Below are 26,034 nucleotides of genomic sequence, written 5' to 3'. Positions count from 1 at the left end.
TCAAGAATGGGGATCCCGTTTTCCTCCTGATTTGCTGCGATTAAACAGAAGTGTTGTATGAACAGTCCATGGTGCTTAATAGGTGTTCCGTCCATGCTCACTGAATGGAACTAACAGTTCAGAAGCATCAATTAAATGATAGATAAGGCACCGAGAGCTGTGTCTGAATTTTGAAAAAGGGACTGGGGAAAGGAAACCTCCCCTTATAGTGTTTCAACATGCTGAAGGGACCCCTGATGCTTTGCGGATATTCGCACACACGGCTTTCACTGAGACGCCTCTAGAGTGGAATTTATTTTCCCAAACACATTTCCTCTTTCAGATATTCCACAGTCTCTGGGAGCCTTGAAGAGTGGAGGCTCCTGATTATCTGTAGAGCGTTCATATGTCCCCTTGGGCCTTGAGGTGCAGATGTTGTGAGGCGAAGCAGGAGTCTGAGAGCGCCTGGAACTCTCCATCGCTCAGGGAGGGGCTGTTGGCTCCACGCAGGTCGCCCGGAGGCTGAAGTGAGGGGCTGGTGCTGGAGAAGGGCTGGGTCATTCAGGGGACAGGAGGCTCCGGCCTTATCTGAGCCAGCAGACCCTTCCGAGAAGACCTCCCGGGCCAGGCGTCTCCAGAGGCCTTCCTGCCCTCCAGAAGAGCAGCCACCTGAGGGGGTGGGGACACAAGGAACCTGGAAGCATGGCCCCTGCACCCCTGGCACTCACGGTCTAGCTGGAGGCGTGCACCATGCACATGTTGCTGCGGCGCGGGCAGATTGCTCCTACGTAGCTCGGCCGAGCGGATGCCAAGGAGAGCGGCAGCTGGTGCTGGGCGGGCGGATCATGGTACCCCCTTCGGAGGAGGTGGGTGTGGAGTGGAGTGCAGAGAGGCAGTTACAGGCCTAGCCAGCCGAGTAATAGAGGTGGATCTGCGGGGAAGGACCGTCGGGGGTGCAGAAGGCAGGAGGGTGCCGGGAGCAGATGATCCTGGTAGGGAACCCACAGGGTCCAAAATGTCTCTCCTTGTGGCCAGTGCCCTCTCTGCTCAGGTACCAGCTGCCAAAAGCAGGATAGAAAGGTAGGTTCCTTGGGACCGACACCCTTGGCAGTGAGGTGGGGCTGGGCAGGCAGGAAGAGGGTTGGACCTGCAGGAGGAGGGCTTGGGATGGCACCCACCGTGGCGGAGGGTCCCATCGGGCCAGGACCTTGGGGCTTGCTGTGGCCTTTGAACTTCCTTCCCAGGATTGTGTGAAAGGGGAAATGAGCAGTTCAGATCCCTGGTAGCTGCTGGAGGCTGAACGAGGCTTCCAAAGTAATCAGGCTGGAGCAGCGTGCTTTCTGCAAGGCAAGGGAGCTATGCTGCTCCCGCAGTGGATGGAGCTGTGGCATTAATGCCACCATGTTCCCACGTCTCGCTGCTCTCGGAAGCCCTGGGCCTGGGTTCGCCCTGGCCTGAGCAAGAAAGGTACTGAGGAAGGACCACAGAACCAGGAACTTGGTGTCTACTCCGGTTTTCTTGCTGACCAGCGGTCAGTCGACCTTGGCCAGTTGACCTTGGCCATTCGAATAACCTCTCTAGCCTCTAATTTTTCCTTAGCTCATTGAATATGATGGCACCTGCCCTGCTTCTCTGGACAGGATAGTTTAAGGACCAGCATGTGAAAGTGCTGTGCAAAGTAGAGAGGCCTTCATAGGTCAAAGTCAGGTGAACACACCGACATTACAGATGGAAAGACTGAGGTGCCTGCAGGATGGCAAAGCTGGAGTCTGACGCAGGTGTTTGTACTGCCCAGTCCGTGCCCCATCATTGAGCCAGGCAGGGTCCTGAGAAAATCTAAGTATGGCTGTTAGTGTGAGTCTTAGAGGCAGTTCCCTGAGGAAATAGAGGAGGAGTTAAGGTTTCAAGGGAGAAACTGTTTATAATATGATCCAATTTTTTGTAAAATGAAATACAAAAAAACCCAAGCCCTGTATGTATGAATGTTTGTTTAGGTAGGAAAACTGTCCTAGAACATAAAGCTCTTTTAGCAGGGATTTCTCTGGTGAGATTGAGGGAAGAACTCAGACTTTTTACTTTTGTGCATTTAGGTATTGTTCGAATCTTTTTAATAATGAGTGTATATTACTTATTGCTACTATAATGTACTGTTATTTTTTTTTTTAAGTAATAAAACAATCCAAATGTTTCAGAGGACTTTTGTGAGAATCTTTTATTTGCTATGGTTTCAGGCAAATGACCACCTACCTTTAGTTTTCTTTTCTACAAAATGGGTCAGTAATATTTGGTAATCAATGCATTTCTCTAGGTATTTAGGTAAAAGGAATTAGGGATATGTGATTATGAGTTAGACAGGGGAGTGAGGGAGATGGATTCCCTTTCCGTCATTTCGATGGAAGTGTGGGAAGAGTTCTTGGCACATAATTAAAATTCTCCGAATAGCTCTCTGAGGAGAAAGTATAATTATCCTCATTTAAAAGTGAGAAAATCAGGACTCAGAGAGGTTAAGTAACTTGTCCAAAGTCACACAGCTAATAAATGGCAGGTCCTAGATTTGAACCCAGTTCTCTTCATCCATAGCCCTGTGTTCTTCCCATCATGTAAGAAAGGACCAAAATGAGGGGTTAGAAGACCTGGAATGTAGATCCAGCTGCCACTTATAAACCATGTGACTTTGTGTGAGTCATGGGTCTCAGTTTCCTCGACTACAGGATGGAGATAACGATATCTCTCCCGCCTACTTCGCTGGGTTTCTGTGCCGGGAGAAGGGGAACTAACATATTAGGCACTGCTTCATGCCAGGCCCCTGGCATCCATGAGCTCATTGCTTCTCTTTGTATGCCGTCCAGGTGGGATATGGTATGTGAAAGTTGTGTGTATAAATAGCAAAGCCCTCTGCACACGTGAGCTCTTATTAAAATAATATTAATCCCCCTGGACCCGTTCGTTCCTGAGTCAGTCTCCTTAAGAAAGAGAAGTGAATCTGATGTTGAAATCTCTGCCCTGCCCTTAAGCAAGAGCCCTTCTTAACGCTTCACTGCCAGCTCCCCAATTTCCTTTGCAAGTAAAATGTCTCACTTGGAACGTTCACTTCATAGGCCTGTGCTGATCAACTTCAGTCACACCTGTTGCTCTGCCTCGTTCTTGATCCTCACGGAAGAATGGACGAGAGAGGGAGTGAAAATTTTCCATGGCTGTTCCCCCTCCCACAGGGGGTCAGAGTGCCCGGGTCACCAGTGGTTACGGAGCCTCCTGCCATGACCAGCCTGTCTACTTGGGCATGTCCAGTCTTGAATTGTCTTTTTCATACGTGTCTGTTGGGAGCAGGAGGTGGGGCTGGGGTCGGGCACAGAAATGTTTGAGGTTAGACCAGTGCGGGGTCACTGGGCTCTTCCACTGGCCCGACAGCTCTGGGCCAGCGGGGCTTGGTGAGGTTGCGTTCTCTTCTGACATCTCCTCCTGCCTCTGCTGTGTTCCTGCTTCTGGAGCCGATGAGAGCTTCCAGGCCCTCTTGGTCCACAGGAGGGACAGCCCAGGACCAGTATTTGCACAGTAGTAGGGCACCAGTGCCTGCCCCGTGCAGCCGCCTTGGCTCCCACCCTCGGGAGAAGGGCTCTTCCCCTGGTTGGGGGGAGGGGTGGTGGTGGTGAAAGATGCCCTGGGGGCTGGACAGGGTCCTCCTCAGTCTGAGCCGAGAGTCTGCAGGACCCAGCTCACCATATGGTGTCTGGGACCCTGGCACCTCCCCCATTTCCTTCCCAGTCTGACCAAGTCCTGAATGCTTGTGTCAGACACCATGTGTGAAAGTGAGCCCAGGGGGTTCCTATCACAGACTCCTGGAAGCCTCTGTCTCTGTCTGTGACAGACATCCTATGACAGATGTTCCAAAGGCTTGCAGCTTGAAGCCCACCAGAAGAGGTGCTGTGCCCTCCTGTCACCAAAATGTAGGGCTGGGTGTTGGAGGCACAGGTGGGATTCTTTGGGCACCAGTGTTTGGCCAGAGCAGCAAAGTTTGGGGCAGCGTCCTAAGAGAAGAGCAAGGATTGTGGAAATGTGAGAGGGAGAGAGAGAGAGGGGAGAGGAAAAGATCTGGAGTTGCTATTGAGAGGGGATGGAAGGAAATAGAAATGCCGAAAGGACCACAGACTTTGGCCAAACCTCCCAAAGCCCGAAGTTGTCCTTCTCCGGCCCTGCATCCCTCCTCCATCTCTCCCCCATCTCTCCCCTCCTGGGCTTCTGGGCCAACCTTCTATAAGAAAAGCAGCTCTTATACTGGGGTTCTTGCAGAGTTCTGGAGCAAATGGGCAGGAGGACACCCTTCCTTTCTACCCCCTTCCACCCACCACCCTTTCCCAGCTTCTTTCCCAGGTGGACAGGGGCAGCCCGGCCAGCTGGGAGGCAGGGCTAGTCTGAATGAGAGGAAAGAGGCCCCTTGTTCAGTGAGGTGCTGGGCACTCTGGGCCCCTGGGAGTGTTCTGCAAATGTCTCTTGTTCCAGCGCTTCCTGGGCTGCTTAAAGGGCCACAGTCCAGATGGGGTGGATCTGCTGAGCCCTGCACCAGGTGTCTGCCTGGCTGGGTAGCGTTGGGGGGTACCTGCAGCCCAGCCCCAGGATCTATGCCGTTCAAAGGCCCTTCCTGAGCTCCTGAGAATCAGGAGGGGTGCCCCTTGGCTTATTCTCATGCACCTGAGATCCAGGAGGCTTCAAAGTCAGTTCCAGCTCTGCCCTAAGCTGTATCCTCCTTCTGGCCCCAATTTCCACATCTCTTCTGAGAGGAGTTGTACCACGTGATGATTCATGAACCTGAACCAGAGGGGGAAAGCCCTCCTTCCTTCTACGCTGGGGGGCCAGCTCGTCTTCTATATCCCCAGCCTGTTTTCTTGTTTGAGCTTCTTGCCTCTATTCGGGTGTGACTGGCTGTCCTAACAACATCTGGTTTCCGGAATCACTGTCCCTGTGCTGAGCTGCGCCTTGAGTTAGGAGGCAGGCTGGCTGTGGAGCCCTGCTTCTTCTAGAAGTTTCTCCCTGTCCAGCTGGAAAATCTCAGCAGCTTTGCTTGGGCCTGATCTCCACACGGTAGGGGGAATGGCCTTCTCCAAGGGATGGGGACGGTTGTAGGGAGAGTGTTAGACTCTCAGGTATGAGACCTGACTCCCTGGCTGTGTGCTTCGAACTAATCACTTAGCTTCTTGGAGCCTCAGTTTTTACAACTGTAGAATGGGGATTAAGAATGTCCCCCTGGGACTTCCCTGGTGGTGCAGTGGTTAAGAATCCACCTGCCAATGCAGGGGACATGGGTTCGACCCCTGGTCTGGGAAGATCCCACATGCCGCGGAGCAGCTAAGCCCGTGCGCCACACCTACTGAGCCTGCGCTCTAGAGCCCACGAGCCACAACTACTGAAGCCCATGTGCCTAGAGCCCATGCTCCGCAGCAAGAGAAGTCACTGCAATGAGAAGCCCGTGCGCTGCAACTAGAGAAAGCCTGCGTGCAGCAATGAAGACCCAACGCAGCCAAAAATAAATAAATAAATAAATAAATTTTAAAAAGAAAAAAAAAAGAATGTCCCCCTGACAGGGTCGTTTTGAAGGTTAAATGACATATTGGATGTGAAAGCGCTTGATATACGGTAAACCTTGATGTAATTATAAAGTATTATTCTAGCATCCGGCATTCATTGAATTCCTCTTTTGTGCCAGGCAAAGGTCTCTTCCGTCTTTCCTTTCCTGGGGAACGCACATGTTATCGGAGGAGATGGGCAGGTCAATAGACAGATAATCGTGATGTAGGGTGAGGAGCGTGGTAGTGGAAACATGTCCAAATGCCAGAGCAGCGCCGTGACTGTTACTGCTCTGCTCCTGCTCGCCCGTCCCCTCCCCAGCGCACAGCCTGAGCTTCCTGAAACACGTCTCACTGTTGAACACTCAGTAGAGTCACGTTTAGAGTCTAAATTTGTTCGCCCAGTGGATAAGACCCTGCAGGCTTAGCTCCTGGCAGTCTTTCCAGTTGCTTCACTTCTTGCAGTGTGTGCTCCATCATCCCACAGACCACCCTCCCTCCCTCACCTTTGGCCTTCACACACGCTCTTGTTTGTGCCTGGACGCACTCTCTGACATCACCCCTCCCAGTATCCTTCTCCAGTTTGTGCTTAGTAGCCTCCGTGTGCTTCTGTGGCTGCTCGTGCACGTGTGACTGCCTCTCCCGACCAGCACGTGGGCGTGGTGACAGCAAGGGCTGCTGATCAGCGCTGCCAGCCTTGGGGGTAGAACGGAGCATGTCTTCTCCTAGGGCTGTGTTCTGGCCATTTCTCTTTCAGCTCTCGGCGGTTTCTGATCGTCCTTCTCTGCATTGCTTTCTCCCGAAGGGGAAAGGAAAAGGTAGTTGCGGTAGAAGAGATGCGGGTGGGGGCAGGGTTGTCTCTGGCCACAGAGGACACTGGGGGACTTCTGCCAGTGCCCTGATTGTCCCTGAGACAGGAGACAGGCAGGGCCTGGGGGAGCACGAGGCATGGAGTCCAGAGCGAGAAGGCTGCCCAGGACCAAAATATGCAGAAATGACTCTGTGTCCTTGAGTCGGACGTTTCCAGCCACCCTGAAAAGTGAGCATGAGATGCCATTCTCAGAAGCAAATCACGTCAAAGGTCTTTTCATCCGCATTGGGTCATAAATCTGTCTGTCCCTCTGCCAGAAACTTGCCGTGTGTGAGGCTGCTTGTGAGACACCGGGAGGTCAAGGTGAATGGAGCAGACACTGTCCAGGTGACAGGCGTAGAAAGTGATGATCCAGGCTGGACCGTGCAGAGAGATCAGTGCTGAGGGAGGCGTTATCTGCACCCCGAGGGTCTCGACGTCTGCAGGAGGGGTGACATTTAATTTGAACCTTGAAGGGGAGGTGAGCTTTGAGTAGCTGGGAAGAGAAGGAAGGGCATTTCAACAGGAGAGCCAGGCACCTCCCAGGAATGGTAGAGGTGGTTTGGCTGGTGTTCAGAGAGCCCGGAGCCACACCTGCAGAGTGTAGGTGCCTCCAATGTGGGAGGCTTTGCAAGGTTTTGAGCAGGGGAGTGAAGTGACCAGGGTCCCAGTTTAAGAAGGTGAAATGTGTGGGGCTTCCCTGGTGGTGCAGTGGTTAAGAGTCCGCCTGCTAGTGCAGGGGACACGGGTTCGAGCCCTGGTCCGGGAAGATCCCACATGCCGCGGAGCAACTAAGCCTGTGCGCCACAACTACTGAGCCTGCACTCTAGAGCCCGTGAGCCACAACTGTTGAGCCCGCGAGCCACAACTACTGAGCCTGCGAGCCACAACTACTAAAGCCTGCATGCCTAGAGCCCGTGCTCCGTGACAAGAGAAGCCACCGCAATGAGAAGCCCGTGCACCACAACGAAGAGTAGCCCCCGCTCGCCGCAACTAGAGAAAGCCTGCGCTCAGCAACAAAGACCCAATGCAGCCATAAATAAATAAATAAATAAATAAATTTATAAATTTATAAAGAAAGAAAAAAGAAAAAAAAAAAGAAAGTGAAATGTGGCCGTGGTGTAGAGGATGGGTTGGAAGGGAGAGAAATTGAAGATTGAAAACCATTACACTGAATGAGCATCAGGCGTCAGGAATCCAGGCACATGGTTATCGGGGCTTCCTAAGGCAGGGAGTGGCAGAAAGAATGAATGGTGAGACAGAGAGACTTCAGTGAACTCCACAGGGTCAGGCGCCATGAGGACAGATGTCTAACCGAGAGCCAGACATGTAGTAGGTGCCCAGTAAACAGAGAGAGTCAGCGGGAAGATACTATGAAGGAAGAACAACAAATGACAACAACGGGGCCTGAGGTTAGGAGCCCAGGATCCTTGAGGAGAGTGGGGAGCCCAGGAAGAGGAGCGGGTTGGTTTAGTCCTGTTGGGTCGGGAGCGGTCTGATCAGGAAGTGTGGGCACATGGGCCCTGGCACACGGGCGTGGGAACTTGGGCTGTCCCATACCTGCTGGGGGTAGTGAGGTTAAGGTCTCTGTGCTCTGGGCCTGCAGCCCCATGTCCTGAAGGGCTCCAGCCCTTCGTCCACCGTTTCCACCTACCTAGAAGCCGTGCCCAAGGAAACCCACCAGCACCACTGCCTCACAATGCTAATAATAGCTAATGTTTACTGAGCACTTTCTGTGTTCTAAGTGCTTCTCTGTCTCCTTTGATCTTACAACGTTCTGTGAGATACGTTCTATTTATCATCTCAGTTTTTCAGTTGAGGAAACTGAAGTTCACACAGCTGGTAAGTGATGCAGCTTGGATTTGAACCCCAGGTAGATGGCTCTGGAGCCCTTGTTCTGTGGCACTGCCATCCATGTGAGGATGAGCCAGCCACCTCTCACAGAGGGAAGGAGTCATGTGGAGGCTTAAAGTACCTTTGGCACGTACCTGGGGATTGAAGGGCAGCTTCCATGTAATATTCAAGGATTGGAAGGGACCTTGGAGGTGTCTGGTTCATTTTACAGGGGGGGAACCGGGGCTCAGAGCATTTGCAAGCGTGCTCTGGGTGACATGGTTGATCACAGTTGAATGATGGGCCAACATGGGTGTCCCAGTGCCCACGGGAGCTGGATTGTCTTAGGCAGGCGGGAACCTCACGCTGCCTGCCCTGTCCTACCCCAGCCAGACCTGAGCTGAAACGACCTTCCTCAGCCTTGGCCTCACTTTCTTTCCTTCTCATCCTTCTTCCAGATCGACAAATATCTCTATGCCATGCGGCTCTCTGATGAAACTCTGTTAGATATCATGGCTCGTTTCAAAAAGGAGATGAAGAATGGCCTCTCCCGGGATTTTAATCCGACAGCCACGGTCAAGATGTTGCCAACGTTTGTAAGGTCCATTCCTGATGGTTCAGGTGAGTCTCTCACCCAGAGATTGGGCTGTGAGGCCTGAAAGCTCTGTGAAGCCACCCTTCCAACTTACATTCATTTGTTTGTTCATTCATCTTTCATTCATTTACTCATTCATTCACCATTCCATCCATCTGTTCTCCCATCCATCCATTCATCTATCCATCCATCAATCCAATGTATGTCCATTGAGATCCTACCATGTGCTAGGGGATACCATGGTTGGACCATGCTGACCTGCCTTCATCCGCCTGACTGTCTAGTGACTTATGGTAAGAAAGTGTAGCGTTTATGGATCTTACAGATGCTGTGTGAGTTACTCTTATGTCTTCAGAACATGAATGGCTCCAGAACAGATGAAGAGTTCATGTTAGGAGAATCTCTCCATCAGGGCACCAAGGCCTCCTTTTAGTACCCCAGTTAAGTAGCGGCCAGGTGGGTCTCAGACTCGGGGGGGAGACTCAAGTCCCCATTTGTACAAATTTCATAGATGCTAAGTCAAGGTAGCCCCTCAAGCAGAGAAATGGTGAGAGGAGTAGGACTGGAAAAAAAAAAAATTATCCTGTTGGTCTGCATCGTGTGGCTCATGCCCCACAGTGGGGATCTGGGGGCTCCCTGGGGATTGTCAGTACCCCCTCCCCAGGGAGTGGCCTCAGCCCCGGCTCTTGGCAGAGTGGAGGCTGGGAGGGCACAGCTGGCCTTGGCCTGCTCAGTGGAGGTCGTTCTGTCTGGCTGACCCGGGGGTGGGTGCTGTGCCTGCCCCAGCTTAGCGCACGCACAGGAATCCTGCTCTGAGCCGTGTTCTGTGCTCTAGGCTGGGGTTCGCCTGCTTTGTGAGAGGGAGGGAGAGAGATCATGAAAGTCAGGTTTCTCTTAGGGTTGTGAGTCCATAGCCTGAAAGTACGGCCCTTACAACACTCCTGCTGTTGTGTTTCTTCCCTACTCTGGGGACTAGTTTAAAGCTGCGATTTGGGGCATCTGATATGGAGCCGACAAAATGGACATCAGGAAAACTGCAGCTGTTGCGGCTGATGTTTATGAAGGGTGGGCGAGTGCACGGCTTGTTGGAGGACTGGCTGCAGTGGAAAGGTCCTGCTGTGCCTGCAGCCGGCCTTTAAAGTCCTGAACAAGATTGGGACACCTAGGAAGGGCGTGTGCTCTGTTTGCCCTGTGGCCACAGGTGGGGTTTACTTCATGCACACACACTGGTACTTATATCTCTGATGTTTCTTGACTGTTTAAAATCTACTCCACTTTTATCCTTTTGTTTTCCTTGAGGTCTTGGTGACCAGCAGTTTAGGTTTTTTTTTTTTTATGACTGCTGAAGAGATTCTAGCCATCAGAGTGACCAGACCGTGGTGTCCCCTGGGTTTTGTTCTGATGCCTCTGGCTTTGTAATTCGCTCCTGCTTTTTCCCAGCCCCGAATGGCATCCACATCCAGGAGCATTTGTGCCTTTACAGGGTTGGTTGAGTTCTGTAGGAGAGGTGTGGCCGTGCCTGCTGTCAGCTGAGAAAAGAGGAAGGGGAGGCGAGGTGGGGTGGGCAGCCCCCCAGGGCCCCTGCTCTGGCATTGCTTGGAGAGCTCAGAAGGATGCCTTATGCCTGGGGGGCACCTGATCCTGTGTGACTGGCCCAGCGCTGGCACATCCCATGAGAGATGCCTTCTCTTTCATCCTGAACGCGGCTTGCAAACCAGCTCCCCTTCCCAGGACCATGTGTCAGCAGGAGGTGCCCTCCCTCACTCTTTCACACACCATTTCCAGGGTTGAGGGGCTCAAAGTGTGATCCACATACACAAATGGCTAGTAATCTAGCCATTTGTCCCCATTAGTTACTCTTTAAAACAGGGCCCAAAACTCATCCTCATTTGGGAAAGACAACATTCTGCAGCCCCCTCTTAGAGATTCAAAGCAGACACCAACCTATTAAAGGCCCTGAGCAGTCCTGCAGGAGAGAAACCTGTTTAACCCGGCTACCTGCCTTTTCCCCAAACCTGTTTGATCTTTCCCCCCAACATCTATTACTATATTTCATCTATTTTGAGACACCTTTTTGTTTGAGTCCTCTGAAATCAGCAATGCATTGTACAGTAGTTGCATCTTTAAGTTATTATTGGCAGTATTTTTTTCTCTTTTCGTATTACATAAAATAATGATGTGTCTGCAGTCAGTGGTGTCTTAAATGTGATGACATATGTGGTAATTTGCCCATGTTGGGAAACACTGTCCTAGGGTTTGTGAAACTGGAGCCAGCAGCCTGGGCCCCATGCCTCCTTCTGAGCCTTTCTTATCTCCAGCGTAGGTGGGGCCAAATGTTTAGGGCCTCTTGGGAGCCCAGAACAGTGCTGAGAACAGAAAGAGGAGGAGGGGGAGGGGGAGGGGGGGAGGAGCAGGAGGAGGAACCAAAGCCCTGAACCACAAGGACCCACCCTCCTATGCATGAGGCCCTGGGCCCCCCAGCCTTCCCCTACCCTGCCCACCTCTGTGCTCCTTGGTGACTGTTTCTTCTACCCTGCGTTAGTTTCCCATGCTGCTGTAACAAAGTACCACGAACTGGGTAGCTTTAAATCAGAGTGAATTATCTCACAGTTCTGGAAGCTAGAAGTCCAAAATCAAGGTGTCAGCAGGGCCACGCTCCTTCTGAGACACTGGGTTGAATCTTTCCTTGCCTTTTGCTAGCTTCTGGCGGTGGCTGTCAGTCCTTGGCATTCCTTGGCGTGTAGTAGCGTCTCTCCAATCTCTGTCTCTATTGTCACATGGCATTTTCCTCTTAGAAGGATACCAGTCAGATTAGGACCCACACTCATGACCTCCTCTTAACTTGATTACATCTGCAAAGACCCTATTTCCTAATGAGGCCACATTTACAGATACCCAGAGTTAGGACTTCCACATATCTTTTGCGGGGGGGCCCCTGTGCAACCTGTAATACACCCTATACTTCTTCTCCCTATGACTGTTCCTAATATTCACGGGTGGGCTCAGGTCATGTGCCCAGGGGCCCACACTCCCCTCGGAATGGTCGCTACAGCCCCACACAGACAATGACATTGATACCAAGGCCTTGGATCCCTGACCCCAGTCCGGCCCCTGCCCCTTTGTGATGGAAGTGCCTCCAACCAGGAGGTCCCCTGGGGTAGCTGGAATGTAGGTCTCCTTCATAGTAAACCGTGGTGCTAGTCCCTTTTCACAATGTTAATTACTGCTTCAACTGTATAATTAGTCAGAGACAGAATTAGTGGTAATCCCAAACCACCAAAGGATAACTTGGACTTACCGAGGTTGACAGATGCCCCCGCCCGTCAAGTGGTGATGTGACTTCCAAGTCAGAGGGAGAAACAAACCTTTCCTTTCCCGCTGACCTTGACCCTCATGACTGGACTCAGAGTTTTGAAACTCTACTGATTTTTCGGAAATGTTATCAGCCCATTTTTATTAATTTTTTCCCCTTTTGACGATTTTTATGGGCAGTGGTTTTTCTTTAACTGCTCTCCAGTAATCTACACACTAGGTTTAAAAAAAAAACAAACAAACCCTAAAGTGGCTTTTAGCTGCTGCATATCCTTTCTGGAGTGGGAAAGGTATGAATAATATATAAAGAAGAAAGATATTGAAGCCTTTTTACTCCGATGACTTGGTTAGACAGAAACCCCTCTTCAGAGCTGCCCAGTCGGGGATAGGTGCCTAGCTGCGTCCAGCCTGCCTCAGAAGTCCTGGCCAACACTTTGTCTCACTTGTGAAACCTCCCCTCTTTTCTCCTCTTGTCATTTATCACTCAGGATATTGTATCCGTAAATACCAATTAGATCGTAAGCTTCTCAAGGGTAAACTGAGTTGAACATTTCCTTGTTTCTGTTTCATGGTTCCTAGCAGGCTCTTTGCTCAAAGGTTAAGTTAAAAATGTTTGATTTGCAGTGTGGTCACAGTTAAATTCTGGGGGCTTAAAGTATACTACTTTCCAGCCAAAGGAAGGAAAATATTTCCTTTTTCCACGGCATTTGGGCTGGTCACTTACCTTTCTCTGCCTGTTTCCTTATCTGGGAAGGTGGTTGGATTGTCTCAGAAATTCTCTCCATCCATGAAATCTCCTGAATGTCTAGCGTTCTGGGTGGGTTTCTGACGAAGGTGTAAACTCTCATCAACTAGCTGGATTGCAGACAGGAGGGAAGGCTTTGTGTCTCATGTACAGAATTAATTCATGGAGCAGAGCAAAGGTAGGCATTTCATGAAAGCAGAGTTTTTGTTTGCCCTGTATTCCAGCGCAGGTCTGGACTCAAGAGAGACATCTGTCCCCGTGTTTGTTTTCCATTATTTGCTGGTAATAATGGTTGTCATTAGAAAGTGGAGAGTTGCCGGGGGCCCTTCAGATGTTTTGTTTAATGAGCCTTCTCTAGAAGAGCAGTTCTTCTGGCTTCAGTGGAAATGGGAAATGTGGGATGAAGTCTCAGCAGCGGCCAACAGGAAGGTTGAGGCCAAAGATTTGAAGAGGAAGTTAGAGGGAAGCCAACTGCTGCAAAAAGAAGCTGAACTTGAATTTAAAGGAAAAAATAAAATAAAATAGAAACCCAGAACACTGGATTCATCTCTGGCTCTGCTGCTTATTATCTCTGCGACCTTGGAGAAGTCACTTAACTCTCTAAGCCTCCATTTCCTCATCTGTGAAATAGGTGTGACCGTCCTGCCCTGCCTGCCTTACAAGGCTGTCAAGAGGATCAGATGACAGTGCTTTGGAAACTGCAAACCACCTTGAGAGTTACAGGGGGTCATTGTTCTCCTGATCATCATTGTAACTTAATAACCGACTTTGTAAGAATTCTTCGAGAGGCCCCTTCCCAGCTGATGCCGCCAGTCAAAGGACCCCCCACCCATCAGACCTAAATGTGTAGGTCTAGCCCTGGAGGAAAGAGTCAGAGCTTTTCAGAATTCACTGGCATCCCTGTGATGTTACAGGGGGAGGAGGCAGGAAAAAGGGGGAAGCAGAGGCAGGCTGTCTCATCCCCACCCCAATATCCCCACATAATGTGGATGAGCCCATAGGCTGCAGCTCTGGTGCCTCTGCAGCAGGGTGACTGGACACCACAGCTCTGAATGGGGGAACCAACTGACATAAAGGGGAGGATAGATCCTTTATGGAGGGCAAGTTGGTATTTGGGGGACTCATTGCCTAATAAAGAATATTGAACCCAGAAGCCTCTGGTTGTAGCTGAAAGAAATCTAACTCAAAGTTGTATAAGCAAGAAAGGGAATTCTGGGTTCACATAACTGGGAAATGGAGTTGTAAGTTGGCTTCTGTTGACAGGGACTCATCTGTCTCTTATTCTTTCAGTCTTTGTGTCGGCTTCATTCGTAGGCCACCTCTCCCTTATGGTGGCAGAGACAGCCCTGGCAGCCCTAGCTGACACCTCACCTAAGAACTAGAGGTCCCAGAGGTGGTCTTGGAGAGGGTAATGATTGGCTGACGTGGATCACTTGCCCATCCTGAACCAATCATGATGGCCAAAGTGGGGGACTCTGGGTGCTCTTGGGTCACACATTGGTTCCCTGGAGCTGGAGTGGGTGGTCAGCCCCACCCCCAACTCAGGTGAAAACCAGGAAGGGTAGTTATCTAAAGAGGTGCTAGACAGCAAACAAAGCTTACCGGAAATCTTGCTGCCCTTTCCAGAAGTTGTTCCTTGGTGTCCTTTGCCTGGCAGAGGATAGGACTGAACAGACCATGCATTTAACCCAGGTAGTTCTTATCAAACTAGCAGCAAACACGTACTGATTTGCAGGACTCAGTACTGGGGGAGGGAAGTAAGCATGTTAAATTGCCCTGGCCTTCAAATTGCTTATCATCCAACTGAGGAAGATAAGCCATATATACATAAAAAATTAGGAGCATCCCAGTATTTGCAAGTACATGAGTGACTAAGGAAAGGGAAGGGTCCTGGCCTTGCCACAGGCGTGACTATGAGCAAGTCATTCACCTGGTTTGGTTGGAGCTTCCTTATCCATAAACCGAGAAGGTAAGTTAATATTTGTCTCGCATTTCCTGAGGTGCAAATGTGATTTACAGAAGAGATGCCAACTGCCATTTCTTTTAGCAATCACAAGCACACCCTGGAATCAGGGTCACTGCTCAGGGAAAGATCAGGAACTGCGCTGGGCTTAACAGTGACCTCTTGTAAAATGCCTTCAGGGAAAGGCCCCCCTCAAACCCATCAACTCCCACTAGCAGGTGTGTGGAGTATGCAGTATTTAACGTTGTCCTGACATCTTAAGGCCGCCTTTCTGGTCTCCTTCTCTGACCCTAACTCCTTGGAACCCTACTGACCTGTGTTTGTGTTAAAAAAAAAAAAAAAAAAAAGGGAGCAGTGGAGAGCTGGGGTGGGACAGGGGTCTTGCAGAGCTGCAGAAGTGTGGGCCAGCCCCATGCACCCTAAGGCCAGGTTCCTTCCCGACCTAGAGGCAGCTGAGACCATTTTCACTTATCTTGCTTGAAAACTTCAGGCCTGGGTCCTGCAAAGGTGCTGCTTGAAACCTGATCCCTTTCTGCATGAAGGGCTGAAAGCTCTTACCCGATGTGTGTTGACACTGACACCAATAAGAAGGAGATGCCCGACCATCACCTGGAACTTGAGCACAAGAACCTTTTACTTAGGCCTTTCATTCAACTGAAAATGAGACTTTTGACCGGGCTGGCAACTGAAAAATTTCCCAAGCTATTGTTTTTAAGTTATGATGAAAGCCAGTGTAAAACATGAAATAAATAAATGGTTTTATTTTTTGAAAACCATTAAAACAGTAAATAATTAAATTAAAATGTTGTTAACAAAATAAAAAGTACCCATATTTTCATCCTAGCACGGTGTTTGCTTTTGTGCCTATTATTTCCCTATGCACAAGTGGTTTATAGTTGCTTACCGGAAGGAGTTTTCATTATCTTCATTAAAGATCAAAGCAAAAGAACAGAGTCAGAAGCTGCAAGGAATCGTGGATGTTGACGAGACCCCCAAAGAGAGATGTAGCTGTTCCTGATGTGCTGAAGTCTCACTTTGATGCTGTCCTTGGGGATCCTTGTCCCCAAGGTCTGTCCAGGAGGCAGTTTTATACAACGGTTATGAATTTGGGCTTTGGATTCAAATTCTGGCTCTGCCACTGACTGGCCGTGTGCTTTGGCAAGTTACCTAATCCCTCCCAGCCTTTACTTGCTCATCTGTAGAACGGGGATCATAATAGTACCTATTTCATTGGGTGGAGAGGGTTAAAAGTAAAATGAGGCATATGAAGTACTTAGCGACTGGAGTACAGAAAGGCTCAATGAATGATGGTTAAATAAAGTGCTTTTGGTGTTCTGGTAATTCTTCCTCCTGAGAGGAAGCACCTCATACCAAATTCAATTTTTTAACTGAGTAGTAGTGTAAGCACCATAGGGGTTAGAATTCTGATGGGAGCCCAAAGAAAACCCTAAACTGATTTGAACAACCTGTAACATCAGGGTCAGAATTTCCTACAAAGCTATGACACCTGCTTCCCAGCATTCTCCCTTGGTCTCTTTCCTTTGGACCATAGAAGCAGTTTTTGTTTGTTTGTTTGTTTTAATTAATTAACTTATTTATTTATTTTTGGCTGCGTTGGGTCTTCGCGGGCTTTCTCTAGTTGCAGCGAGCGGGGGCTACTCTTTGTTGCGGTGCGCGGGCTTCTCATTGCAGTGGCTTCTCTTGTTGCAGAACACAGGCTGTAGGCGCGCGGGCTTCAGTTGTGGCTCGCGGGCTCTAGAGCACAGGCTCAGTAGTTGTGGCGCACGGGCTTAGTTGCTCCATGGCACGTGGGATCTTCCCGGACCAGGGCTCGAACCCGCGTCCCCTGCATTGGCAGGCAGATTCTTAACCACTGCGCGACCAGGGAAGTCACGATAGAAGCAATTTAAAAACAACGTCATCATGGGGAATTCCTTGGTGGTCCAGTGGTTAGGACTCCACATTTCCACTGCAGGGGGCACGGGTTTGATCCCTGGTCGGGGAACTAAGGTTCTGCATGTCACATGGTGCGGCCAAAAAACCCCCCCCAAAAACAGTGGCATCATGTGGTATATCTATACAGTGGAATATAACTCAGTCGTAAAAAGGAATGAGGTACTGATACATGCTACAACATAGGTGAGCCTTGAAAACATCATGGTAGATGAAAGAAGCCAACCACAGGGGGCCACGTATTGTAGTCCACTGATATGAAATGTCCAAAATAGGGAAATCTCTAGAGACAGACAATGGATTAGTGGTTGTTGGTGGATGAGGGGGTTTGGGAAGAAACGGGGAGTGACTGCAAATGGGTACGGAGTTTCTTTTGGGGATGACGGAAAATTTCTATAATTAGATAGTGGTGATGGTTGCGCAACTCTGTAAATATACTAAAACCCACCAAAGTGTACACTTTAAAATGTGATAGGTGAATTATTTCTCAATAAAGCTATTATTAAAAAAAAAAATACCAACCAACCAGCGGTATAACTGCTTCCTGTTTTATGAACAACAAGCAAGGCTGCCTTGAATGAATGAATGGGCCACCAACCCTTGTGATCAAGCAGCTACCAAGCATTTATTGAGCTGTCCTGGGTGCCAAGGGCAGATGTAAAGAATCCTAAGTTGTGGTTCTTCCCTCAAGGAGCTTGAGAGGGTAAGAACAGAAATTCAGTGTGAGAAGACTTTGGTTCATTCATTGATTCCTTTCCACCCTCATTAGTTCAAGTATTTGTTGTGTTCTTACTGTATGCCAAACAACCATTCTAAGTTCCAGAAATAGAGCAGTGTGTCGGAGCTTAAAGCTTGGTAGAATCAAATACAAAGATGGCGTCAGCTTTATAAAAGAAAAGCTGTTTTTTTAAAAAAGCCAACCACTACTTAAGAAAACAATTAAAGAGCTCAAGGGACCCAGGATAGCCAAAACCATCTTGAAAAAGAAGAACAAAGTTGGAGGACTTTCACTTCCCAGTTTCAAAATTTCAAAGCAGTAGTAGTCAAGACAGTGTGGTACGGCCATAAGGTTAGACATATAGATCAGTGGATCAAAACTGAGAGTTCACTATGTCAATTACATCTCAATAAAACTGGAGAAAAAAGAATGGGGAGTCCAGAAATACCCATACATTTATAGTCACTTGATTTTTGACAAGGGTGCCAATGAGGGAAAGAGTAATCTTTTCAACAAATGGTGCTGGAATTTGACAGTGGATATCCACATGCAAAAGAATGAAGTTGGACCTCTACCTCATATCATATACAAAAATTAACTCAAAATGGATCAAATACCTAAATGTATGACCTAAAACTATAAAACTCTTAGAAGGAAACATAGGTGCTAATCTTTGTGACCTTGGATTTGGCAATGGATTTTTAGAAATAACACCAAAAGCACTAACAACAGAAGAAAAAAGTAGATAAGTTGCACTTCATCAAAATTAAAACCTTTTATGCTTCAAAAGTCACCATCAAGAAAATGAAAAGATAGTGAGACAGTGAGAATGTAACATCAGAAGTAAAATTAACAGATTTTAATTGATTTTGGAAGAGAATGAGTGAGGGTAACTAGGGTAAAGAATATTAGATAGTGGCTTAATGGTTTGGAATCTTGCCCATCATGGCCTCCTCCATTGGTGCTGTATCATGGTCGTGGCATACGGTCCTGTCATCTTTCTCTGTCCCACTGAGGTCCACCCCAATCACTGCACACATTGGTCTTCACGAATATAACCGTATCAAGCCAGTTTACTCCTATCTGACCAAGAGAGACTTCTGTTAAAAACATCCCCCGCGGGCTTCCCTGGTGGCGCAGTGGTTAAGAATCCGCCTGCCAATGCAGGGGACACGGGTTCGAGCCCTGGTCCTGGAAGATCCCACATGCTGTGGAGCAACTAAGCCCGTGCGCCACAACTACTGAGCCTGTGCTCTAGAGCCCACGAGCCACAACTACTGAAGCCCGTGTGCCAGAGCCCGTGCTCCGCAACAAGAGAAACCACTGCAATGAGAAGCCTGCGCACCACAACGAAGAGTAGCCCCCGCTCGACACAACTAGAGAAAGCCCGTGCGCAGCAACGAAGATCCAACGCAGCCAAAAATAAAACAAATAAATTTATTAAAAAAAAAAAAAAAATCCCCCGGGTGGAAAAACACAAGTGTCCAGCAACAGATGAATGGATACACGTACAATGGAGTATCATCCAGCCTCAAAAAGGAGTGAATTACTGATACAGGCTATAACGTGGATGAATCTTTGAGACTATGCAAGGTGAAATAAGCCAGACACAAAGGGACAAATACTGCATGATTCCGCTTACATGAAATACCTAGAATAGGCAAATTCATAGAGATAGAAAGTAGAATCGTGGTTGCCTGGGACTAGGGACAGGGGAAATGGGGAGTTAATGCTTAATGGTTATAGAGGTTCTGTTTAGGATGATGAGAAATTTTGGGAATGGTGGTGATGGTTGTACAACATTGTGAATTTATTTAGTGTCAGTGAACTGTACACTTAGAAATGGTTGCAGTGGAAAATTTTATGTTATGTATATTTTACCACAATTAAAATAAAAAAATCCCCCAGGGAATCAGTGGAGCTCTGGACTAGCTGAAATTGGTGTCTGAGCTGATGGGGAAGGAACCCAAGGCATGGAATGGACCTCAGATGTAGGGTTTTCTCTGACTTGAAATATTGTTTTTGTCTTTATGGATAACATAGCCATTTGTGAAAAAGGGTAAGAAATTAGAGAAAGATGGGTAGGGCTTGGTACTTAAGTCCATACTTCCATTCTCCTATAGTCGGGAGTGCGCAGGACTGTGTGAAGCTGTCTATCTAGGGACGCCCGGCTGGGAGAGGGTTTCTCTTGCCCACTCTTCCAGGCGGGGCAGTGGTCCGATGGGGTCTGAATGACTCCTGCTTCTGGCCGAAAGCACAGTGCGGTGGGGCCAGACCCTGTTGAGAAGCGGGCAGAGCATGAGACTTTCCCGGAGCACTTGAATCTGATGTGATACTGTTGTCTCCCTAAACAGAAAAGGGAGATTTCATTGCCCTGGATCTTGGCGGGTCTTCCTTTCGAATTCTGCGGGTGCAAGTGAATCATGAGCAAAAACAGACTGTTCATATGGAGTCCGAGGTTTACGACACCCCGGAGAACATCATGCACGGCAGTGGAAGCCAGGTGGGTCCCTGCTCCCTTCTGATCAGCCCCTGTGGCCCCAGCATCAGGCCCCAGGGTACCTCCAGGAACCAGACCCCAAAGCACTGGGAGTCCGTCCTAGGCACGAGTGGAGGACTCTTGGGTGGAAGAGTGTGACTGCCTGAAGAGACCCCACCATGTGCGTAAACTGGTGGATGGGAGGGGGCTGCTGGGACTCTCAGGTAAGGGGTGCGAAGAGGAGGCCCAGCAGGTAAATGCATCGATTCCCTAAGGATCCTGGGGTTGGTTCCCCAGCAGAGGGGTAGCAGAGCCCTTGGGTGAAAACCCTTCTTCCAAGCCATTGTCGTCCTCACCCAGTTCACCAAAGACCCAGGCCTCATAGGTTATGACTGTCACCTTGTGGGGCAGCAGGAATCTGAGCTCATAGCCCGAGGGCTATTATAAAGGGCTCCTGGCTACCCGATTTAATAGTCTTCTACAAGTCCTTGGCCCAGAAAGCACCGAGGGCAAGGCCTTGCCTGGAAAGCCACCATCCCTTCCTCTCACACTCGTAACCCCTGCCAACGGAAGGGCTGCCTTCCTTTGCTGGTCGAGGCTGTGGGCATGCTCAGAAGGGCCTGTCCACCCTCCCTGCTTCCCCATCTGGTCGTGGTGGGTGATGGGCCGAAGGCTCACTGAGGACCCTGTGATCAGGGTATGGGCAGCCCCCGGTCAGGTTTTCAGTCATTTCCGGGTCCTGTTCTACTCCTCACCCTTTCCTGTAGGTGTTCTGGCCACTCCCATTTGAAGCTCGCCTCTTGAGTCATGGCCTTTGTCAGGATATGTATTATTCAGAGCTTGCCAAATATTTGCTTTAGGGAGGGTGTGTTCACGGCAAGCTTCATGACTAAGTTCTCCAGAAAACTTATTGGTTCTGGGCTGGACTTTGAGATGAGACCCAGAGCCTTCGCTTGGCTCCACTTTGTTCCTAAATTAACGTGGGTGGGACCTGATGCAAGCTCTCTGCCTTTTCCTTCTACGAGAGAAAAGGGCTAATCCCGGCCTTTAACCTACTGCCGGGGGGGTTGGGTTCAGAGCTTTTCAGACCATGTCACAGTGAGCATTGAAGGGGACACTGTCCCTAGGACAGATGGGCCACTTTTCAGTCAGCTGCTGAAAGAGTGCATCACTCATCTGATGGCCCTGCCGGGAGGTCGCCCTGCCTATCCCTCCATCACTGGGCTTCAGAGACTGGCTCATTCATCCAGTGTGTACATGAAGGCTGCCAGCAAGTAGGTCTCCTCGTCCTGCCCAGTGGTTGCTGCATTGTTCCTTTATGCAGGTGGCCAGCAGCCTCTGGTTGGCATCCTGCTCTCTCCATTTGCCAAAAGTACTGACCTGTCACTCTGTTCCCCATGGTCTTTGGGTCGAGCCACCTCTGCCTCTTGCTTCACCATTGGGACTCACACCCTGTGCTGCAGACATTCCTGTGTGCTTTGGCCTGACCTTTTAGGAGCAGGGTTTATAAATTAAGGGATGCCTCCCACCTCAGGTGCACACTTCCTGCGTCACTTCCACAGTGACTTTCTTCTTTTTTTTTTTTTTTTTTTTTGGCCACGTTGGGGCATGTGGGATCTTAGTCCCCCAACCAGGGATCGAACCCACACCCCCTGCAGTGGAAGCGCGGAGTCCTAACCACTGGACCGCCAGGGAAGTCCCGTGACTTTCTTCTTATTGCTGCCTCTGGGACCTTGACTCTTCCAGCCTCTGTCCCCATCTTCCCAGCCCTGGGATCACTTTGTTTCCTGCTGTTTCTTCCTCTGTCCCTTTCAAGCAGTCTGCAGAGAAAAGATGGTGATGATGATGATGATGATGATAACGATAATGTTATATTGTCATAGCAAAAACTTACATAGAGCTTGTTATGTATGTCACTGATCTAAGCACTTTATTTGGATTAACTCATTTAATCATCACAACAACCCTATGGGGTGGGTATTATTATTATTCCCATTTCACAGATGAGAAAATTGAGGCTTAGATGTTAAGTAACCAGCCCCTTGGGTCACACAGCACATAAGCGATAGAGCTGGGATTTGAACCCAGGCAGTCTGGCTCCAGATGTTATAGTTTTAGCAACATGGGACACTCATAGGCTAGGTTTTGTCTTTGTTTTAAATTAATTAAAAAATTAATTTATATTTTTATTAAAAATGTTTGATGGAGTGGAAATGTGAGGGCTGTGGGTAAGGAGGAAGGTCCAAGTGATTGAGGGAGAAGGTTAGCAGTAGAAAAATAGGGGTGAAACCGTAACCTCTTGTCCAGAAGTTTGGTGTGAGGTTAGCAATAAGTATTAGTGGTCCATTTTTCTGAGATCTCTTATCAACCTATTGAATATTCTAGTAAACCAAGGGCCCCATTTTGCCCATGAAGCAACTCATACTTATAGACTGTGAATTGTGCTGAATTCTTGGGGTTGTGATCTCATCTTCTGTAATGTACAGGAATTTTTGCTAGATTTTTAAACCTTTTATTCAAAATAATTTGAAACTTACAGAAAAGCTTTAAGATAAGCACAAAGAGCTTTTTATACCCCTTATCCAGATTTCCCAATTAACTATTTGCTTTATCCTTCTTTCTCTCTTTCTCTACATAAGCACACACACACACACACACAGATGCAGACACACACACACACAGACACACAAGGTATCTCGAAAGTTTCAGTGCAATTTTAAGCTTTAATAATTTCAGAAGCATAAATGCAACCTTCTTAAAACATCACTTATTTAGTTTTTGGAATTTTGAATACTAAATAAATAATTTAAATTTATTTAAATTATATAAATGTACATGTTGTCAGGAAAGAAAAAAAAATGTTTTTTAGACACTAAAATTTTGCGTGCCGAGAGGCTGGATAACTTCCCTTTCTGGCTGGTCACAGACGTGGGTTAGCCTAGGGGAACACCCCTGGGTTGGGGACATTTCCTTCTTAGCAGAGCACTAAGGGGTGGGTGTGTTTGGCTTGAATGGGGGCGGGGGGCTGCTTCCAGCGCCCCAGCCCTGTGAATCCACTTCTGCGGCTGAGCTCTCCCTGCCTCTTCCTGCCCACAGCCTGCCTTCCTTCCTTCCACCCAGCCAGCTCTCTTGAGGGCCTGGGAGCCTGGAGCTTCTAAGTGCAAATGACGTGGGGCGAGCTGACGGGCTTAGTAATGGGTTTATATTGCTCAGAAATGTAGGTCGCAGGAAGTTTAGCTGGGCTCCTCCGGGGAAGGTGGTCATGTGTCTCCTTAGTCAGTCGCCGCTGTAGTCATGACCTGAGTAATAGTGACTCAGGGACAGAGACTCCCAAGTCAAAACTGACAACTTCTCATTTACCTTGGCAGGATAGTCAGACTGTAGAGCTGGGTCAAGGACACCTGGGGAAAGATGGGGCTAGGTCTCTCAAGGAGATCCTGCACAGTGGCTGTGAGGGCGGCAGTGATCCCCCAGCCCGCAGAGGCCCCCGTCCCCCAGCCTGGCCCCGCTCTGGCCTGGCCCTTGGCTGGACTCCTCCTATATAGTTTATCTGACGTTTTGTTTTGGTTTCCTCTACCCCCTCAGTCTGTCAGGGGGCCCCGGCAGATTGGCCAGGAGTGAGTGAACCACGACCTCGGTGAAGAGGCCTCCTCTTCTCCCCTCGAACTACAGCCCTGGTCGGGGAGAGGGAGTGGGTGCTGCTTGTGGTCTAGTTTTGTTTTGTTTTTGAATTCAGGCTGGAATCAGAAAGCTGTGGATTCTGGCAGGTGGTCCTTGTGCCCTTCCCCCGCTCCTCCCTGGGCTGGTCCCTTATTCCTCCATAGCCCTTTATCCAAAACATACCCGCACAGACTGGGGACCAGCCCCCTCCCCTGTGTTTCTCCCCAAATCCCTTTAGATGCGGAGCGAAGAGAGGGAGAGGGGAGGGGACCTGCCCCCTCCTCAGGCATCTGGGAGGGACCTACCCCCATGGGCTTCACTCTTTACTGTGGGCTCTCTCCCTGACACTTTTGTTAAAATCGAGCCTGAATAAAACTATAAGTTTAATATGGGGGGAAAAATAGGATACCCTGCAAATAAAGCCTTCAGGCAGATGACCTTGTCTGGGAACATGGGCTGGGGTTGCTTCCTGTGACCCTGTGGTTTGGCTCTGCCAACACTGCCTTCTCTGGGCTTTGAGGAGCTCCATTAGCTGTGTCAGTCCCATATACAAGGAGGTCTAGTGGTCTGTGTTAGATGACAGCCATGTGAAAAAAACCAGAGAGGTTACCTGGTCTGTGGCATATGGTTGCCGAAAGAGCATATATATGCTTTGGTTACATTAATAGAGGTATAGAGCCAAGGGAAAGGGAGGTTCTTAGTTCAACTAAGCTTTCCTCTTGGTCAGAACACATATAAAATATTATATTCGGTTCTGGATACATTTTAGAGAAGAGGGGAGGTATTGGAGAGATCCAAAAGGTTGCCTTAGAGGTGGTGAGTGTCCCGTCATTGACAGTATTCACGCAGAGGCTAGGGAAACAGCGTTCTGGGTTCTTCCTAGTGGAGTCTAAGATACGTATACATATCCCGGCCACATGTTGTGGAGCTGGCAAACTTAAACTGCAATCCACTAAATAAATTGTGGTATAGTCACACCATAGAATACTGTGCGGCAGTGAGAATCAACAATCTACAGAGACACACAACGTGGATGACACACACATAGTGTAGAGGAAAAGAAGGCAGACACCAACGAGTGCACACTGTTGTTCCATTTATACGTAGTAGACAACCAGGCAAAACTAATCGAGGGTGGCTGAAGTCAGAGTGGCTGCCGATTGCCCTTGTGGGGTTGGGTGGCAGCAGCAGTGGCTGCACGAGGTGGGTGTCTGGGTGCTGATAACATTGTGTTTCTCGATCTGGGTGCTGGTGACACAGGTGGGTGCAGCTTGTGAGAATTCAGTGAACCCTATACTTAGGATGTCTGCACTTTTTTGCATGCATATTATACTTGAGTAAAAAGTAAAAATTTGTTAACCTGAAGATTCTGAAATCACGCAAGTGGGCTAGAGGCTAGGAATATATATGTATTACGCGGAGCTTCTGGAATTGACAGAGCGAGGGAGATAGAGATGGAGATAGAGATACAGAGAAGGGGCCAAATGGCCACTCCACCTGGGTGGCTGCTGGTGATCTATGGCCTGTGTGTTATGGAGGATGAGCTGATTTTCTCTTATTTTTACATTTCCTCAGTACCCAGATAATACATCTTAGTGACCACTGAGAGGCCAGTTCTGTGGGAGGCCTTTAAAAGGCTTCCTAGGCCGTGGTGGCCCATGAAGCAGGCTCTTTTCAAGGGACTCTTCTTTGCCAGTCACACACAGCATGGCTTTTCTTTTTACTTTGGCCGTGCCGTGAGGCATGCAGGATCTTAGCTCCCCCACCAGGGGTTGAACCTGCGCCCCCTGCAGTGGAAGTCCCCAGCATGGCTTTTCATGCAGGGCCACTGGGTGCCTTGGGTATGGGCAGCTGGGGTAGCCGTGCTCCTTTCTGTGTGGGGCAGAGAATTGTTCACATTTTTCCTGAAATGCTAAGTCCCCTTCCTCCCTCCTGACTGCTCTCCTGTGCTTCCTCCAGCTTTTTGATCATGTCGCTGATTGCCTGGGAGACTTCATGGAGAAAAAAAAAATCAAGGACAAGAAACTACCTGTCGGATTCACGTTTTCTTTCCCTTGCCGGCAATCCAAAATAGACGAGGTAAGACATTCTGGGATCATAGTGCTCCACAGAAGCCCCATAGGGGAAATGCTAACGAACCCTTTCCCTTGACTACTTTTCCCTTTTGCTTACAGGATGGCTTGTGTATCTTGTATTTTTTAGAAATATTTGTAGAAATTAATGTAAGGTCATGACAATCATGTTTATTTTCTAATTGCTTTAATTATATACGTATTTTGGGAGACGAATCATGGTATTTGTGGCCATTAGGTAGAGAGGACCATTTCTTAAACTCAAGCAAGTGAAGGAAAACAAAGTAGGTTTAGTGACCTTTCACAAGGCCTGCTGT

At 48.9% G+C, this 26,034-nt stretch overlaps 1 protein-coding gene across 1 annotated transcript in view; it reads left to right on the top strand.

Annotated features, from left to right (window-relative positions):
* HK1 (hexokinase 1) overlaps window positions 1-26,034 on the top strand; it is a 71,088-nt gene that overhangs the window by 10,151 nt on the left and 34,903 nt on the right. The window contains exons 2-4 of the mRNA XM_059899099.1: window positions 8,679-8,841; window positions 19,861-20,009; window positions 25,605-25,724. Coding sequence (XP_059755082.1) covers window positions 8,679-8,841; window positions 19,861-20,009; window positions 25,605-25,724 — 432 coding nt within the window. The remainder of the gene's footprint in view (window positions 1-8,678; window positions 8,842-19,860; window positions 20,010-25,604; window positions 25,725-26,034) is intronic.

Source organism: Balaenoptera ricei, chromosome 16 (assembly GCF_028023285.1).
Source record: "Balaenoptera ricei isolate mBalRic1 chromosome 16, mBalRic1.hap2, whole genome shotgun sequence".
NCBI lineage: Eukaryota > Metazoa > Chordata > Mammalia > Artiodactyla > Balaenopteridae > Balaenoptera > Balaenoptera ricei.
This window is presented reverse-complemented; position numbering and strand designations above follow the sequence as displayed.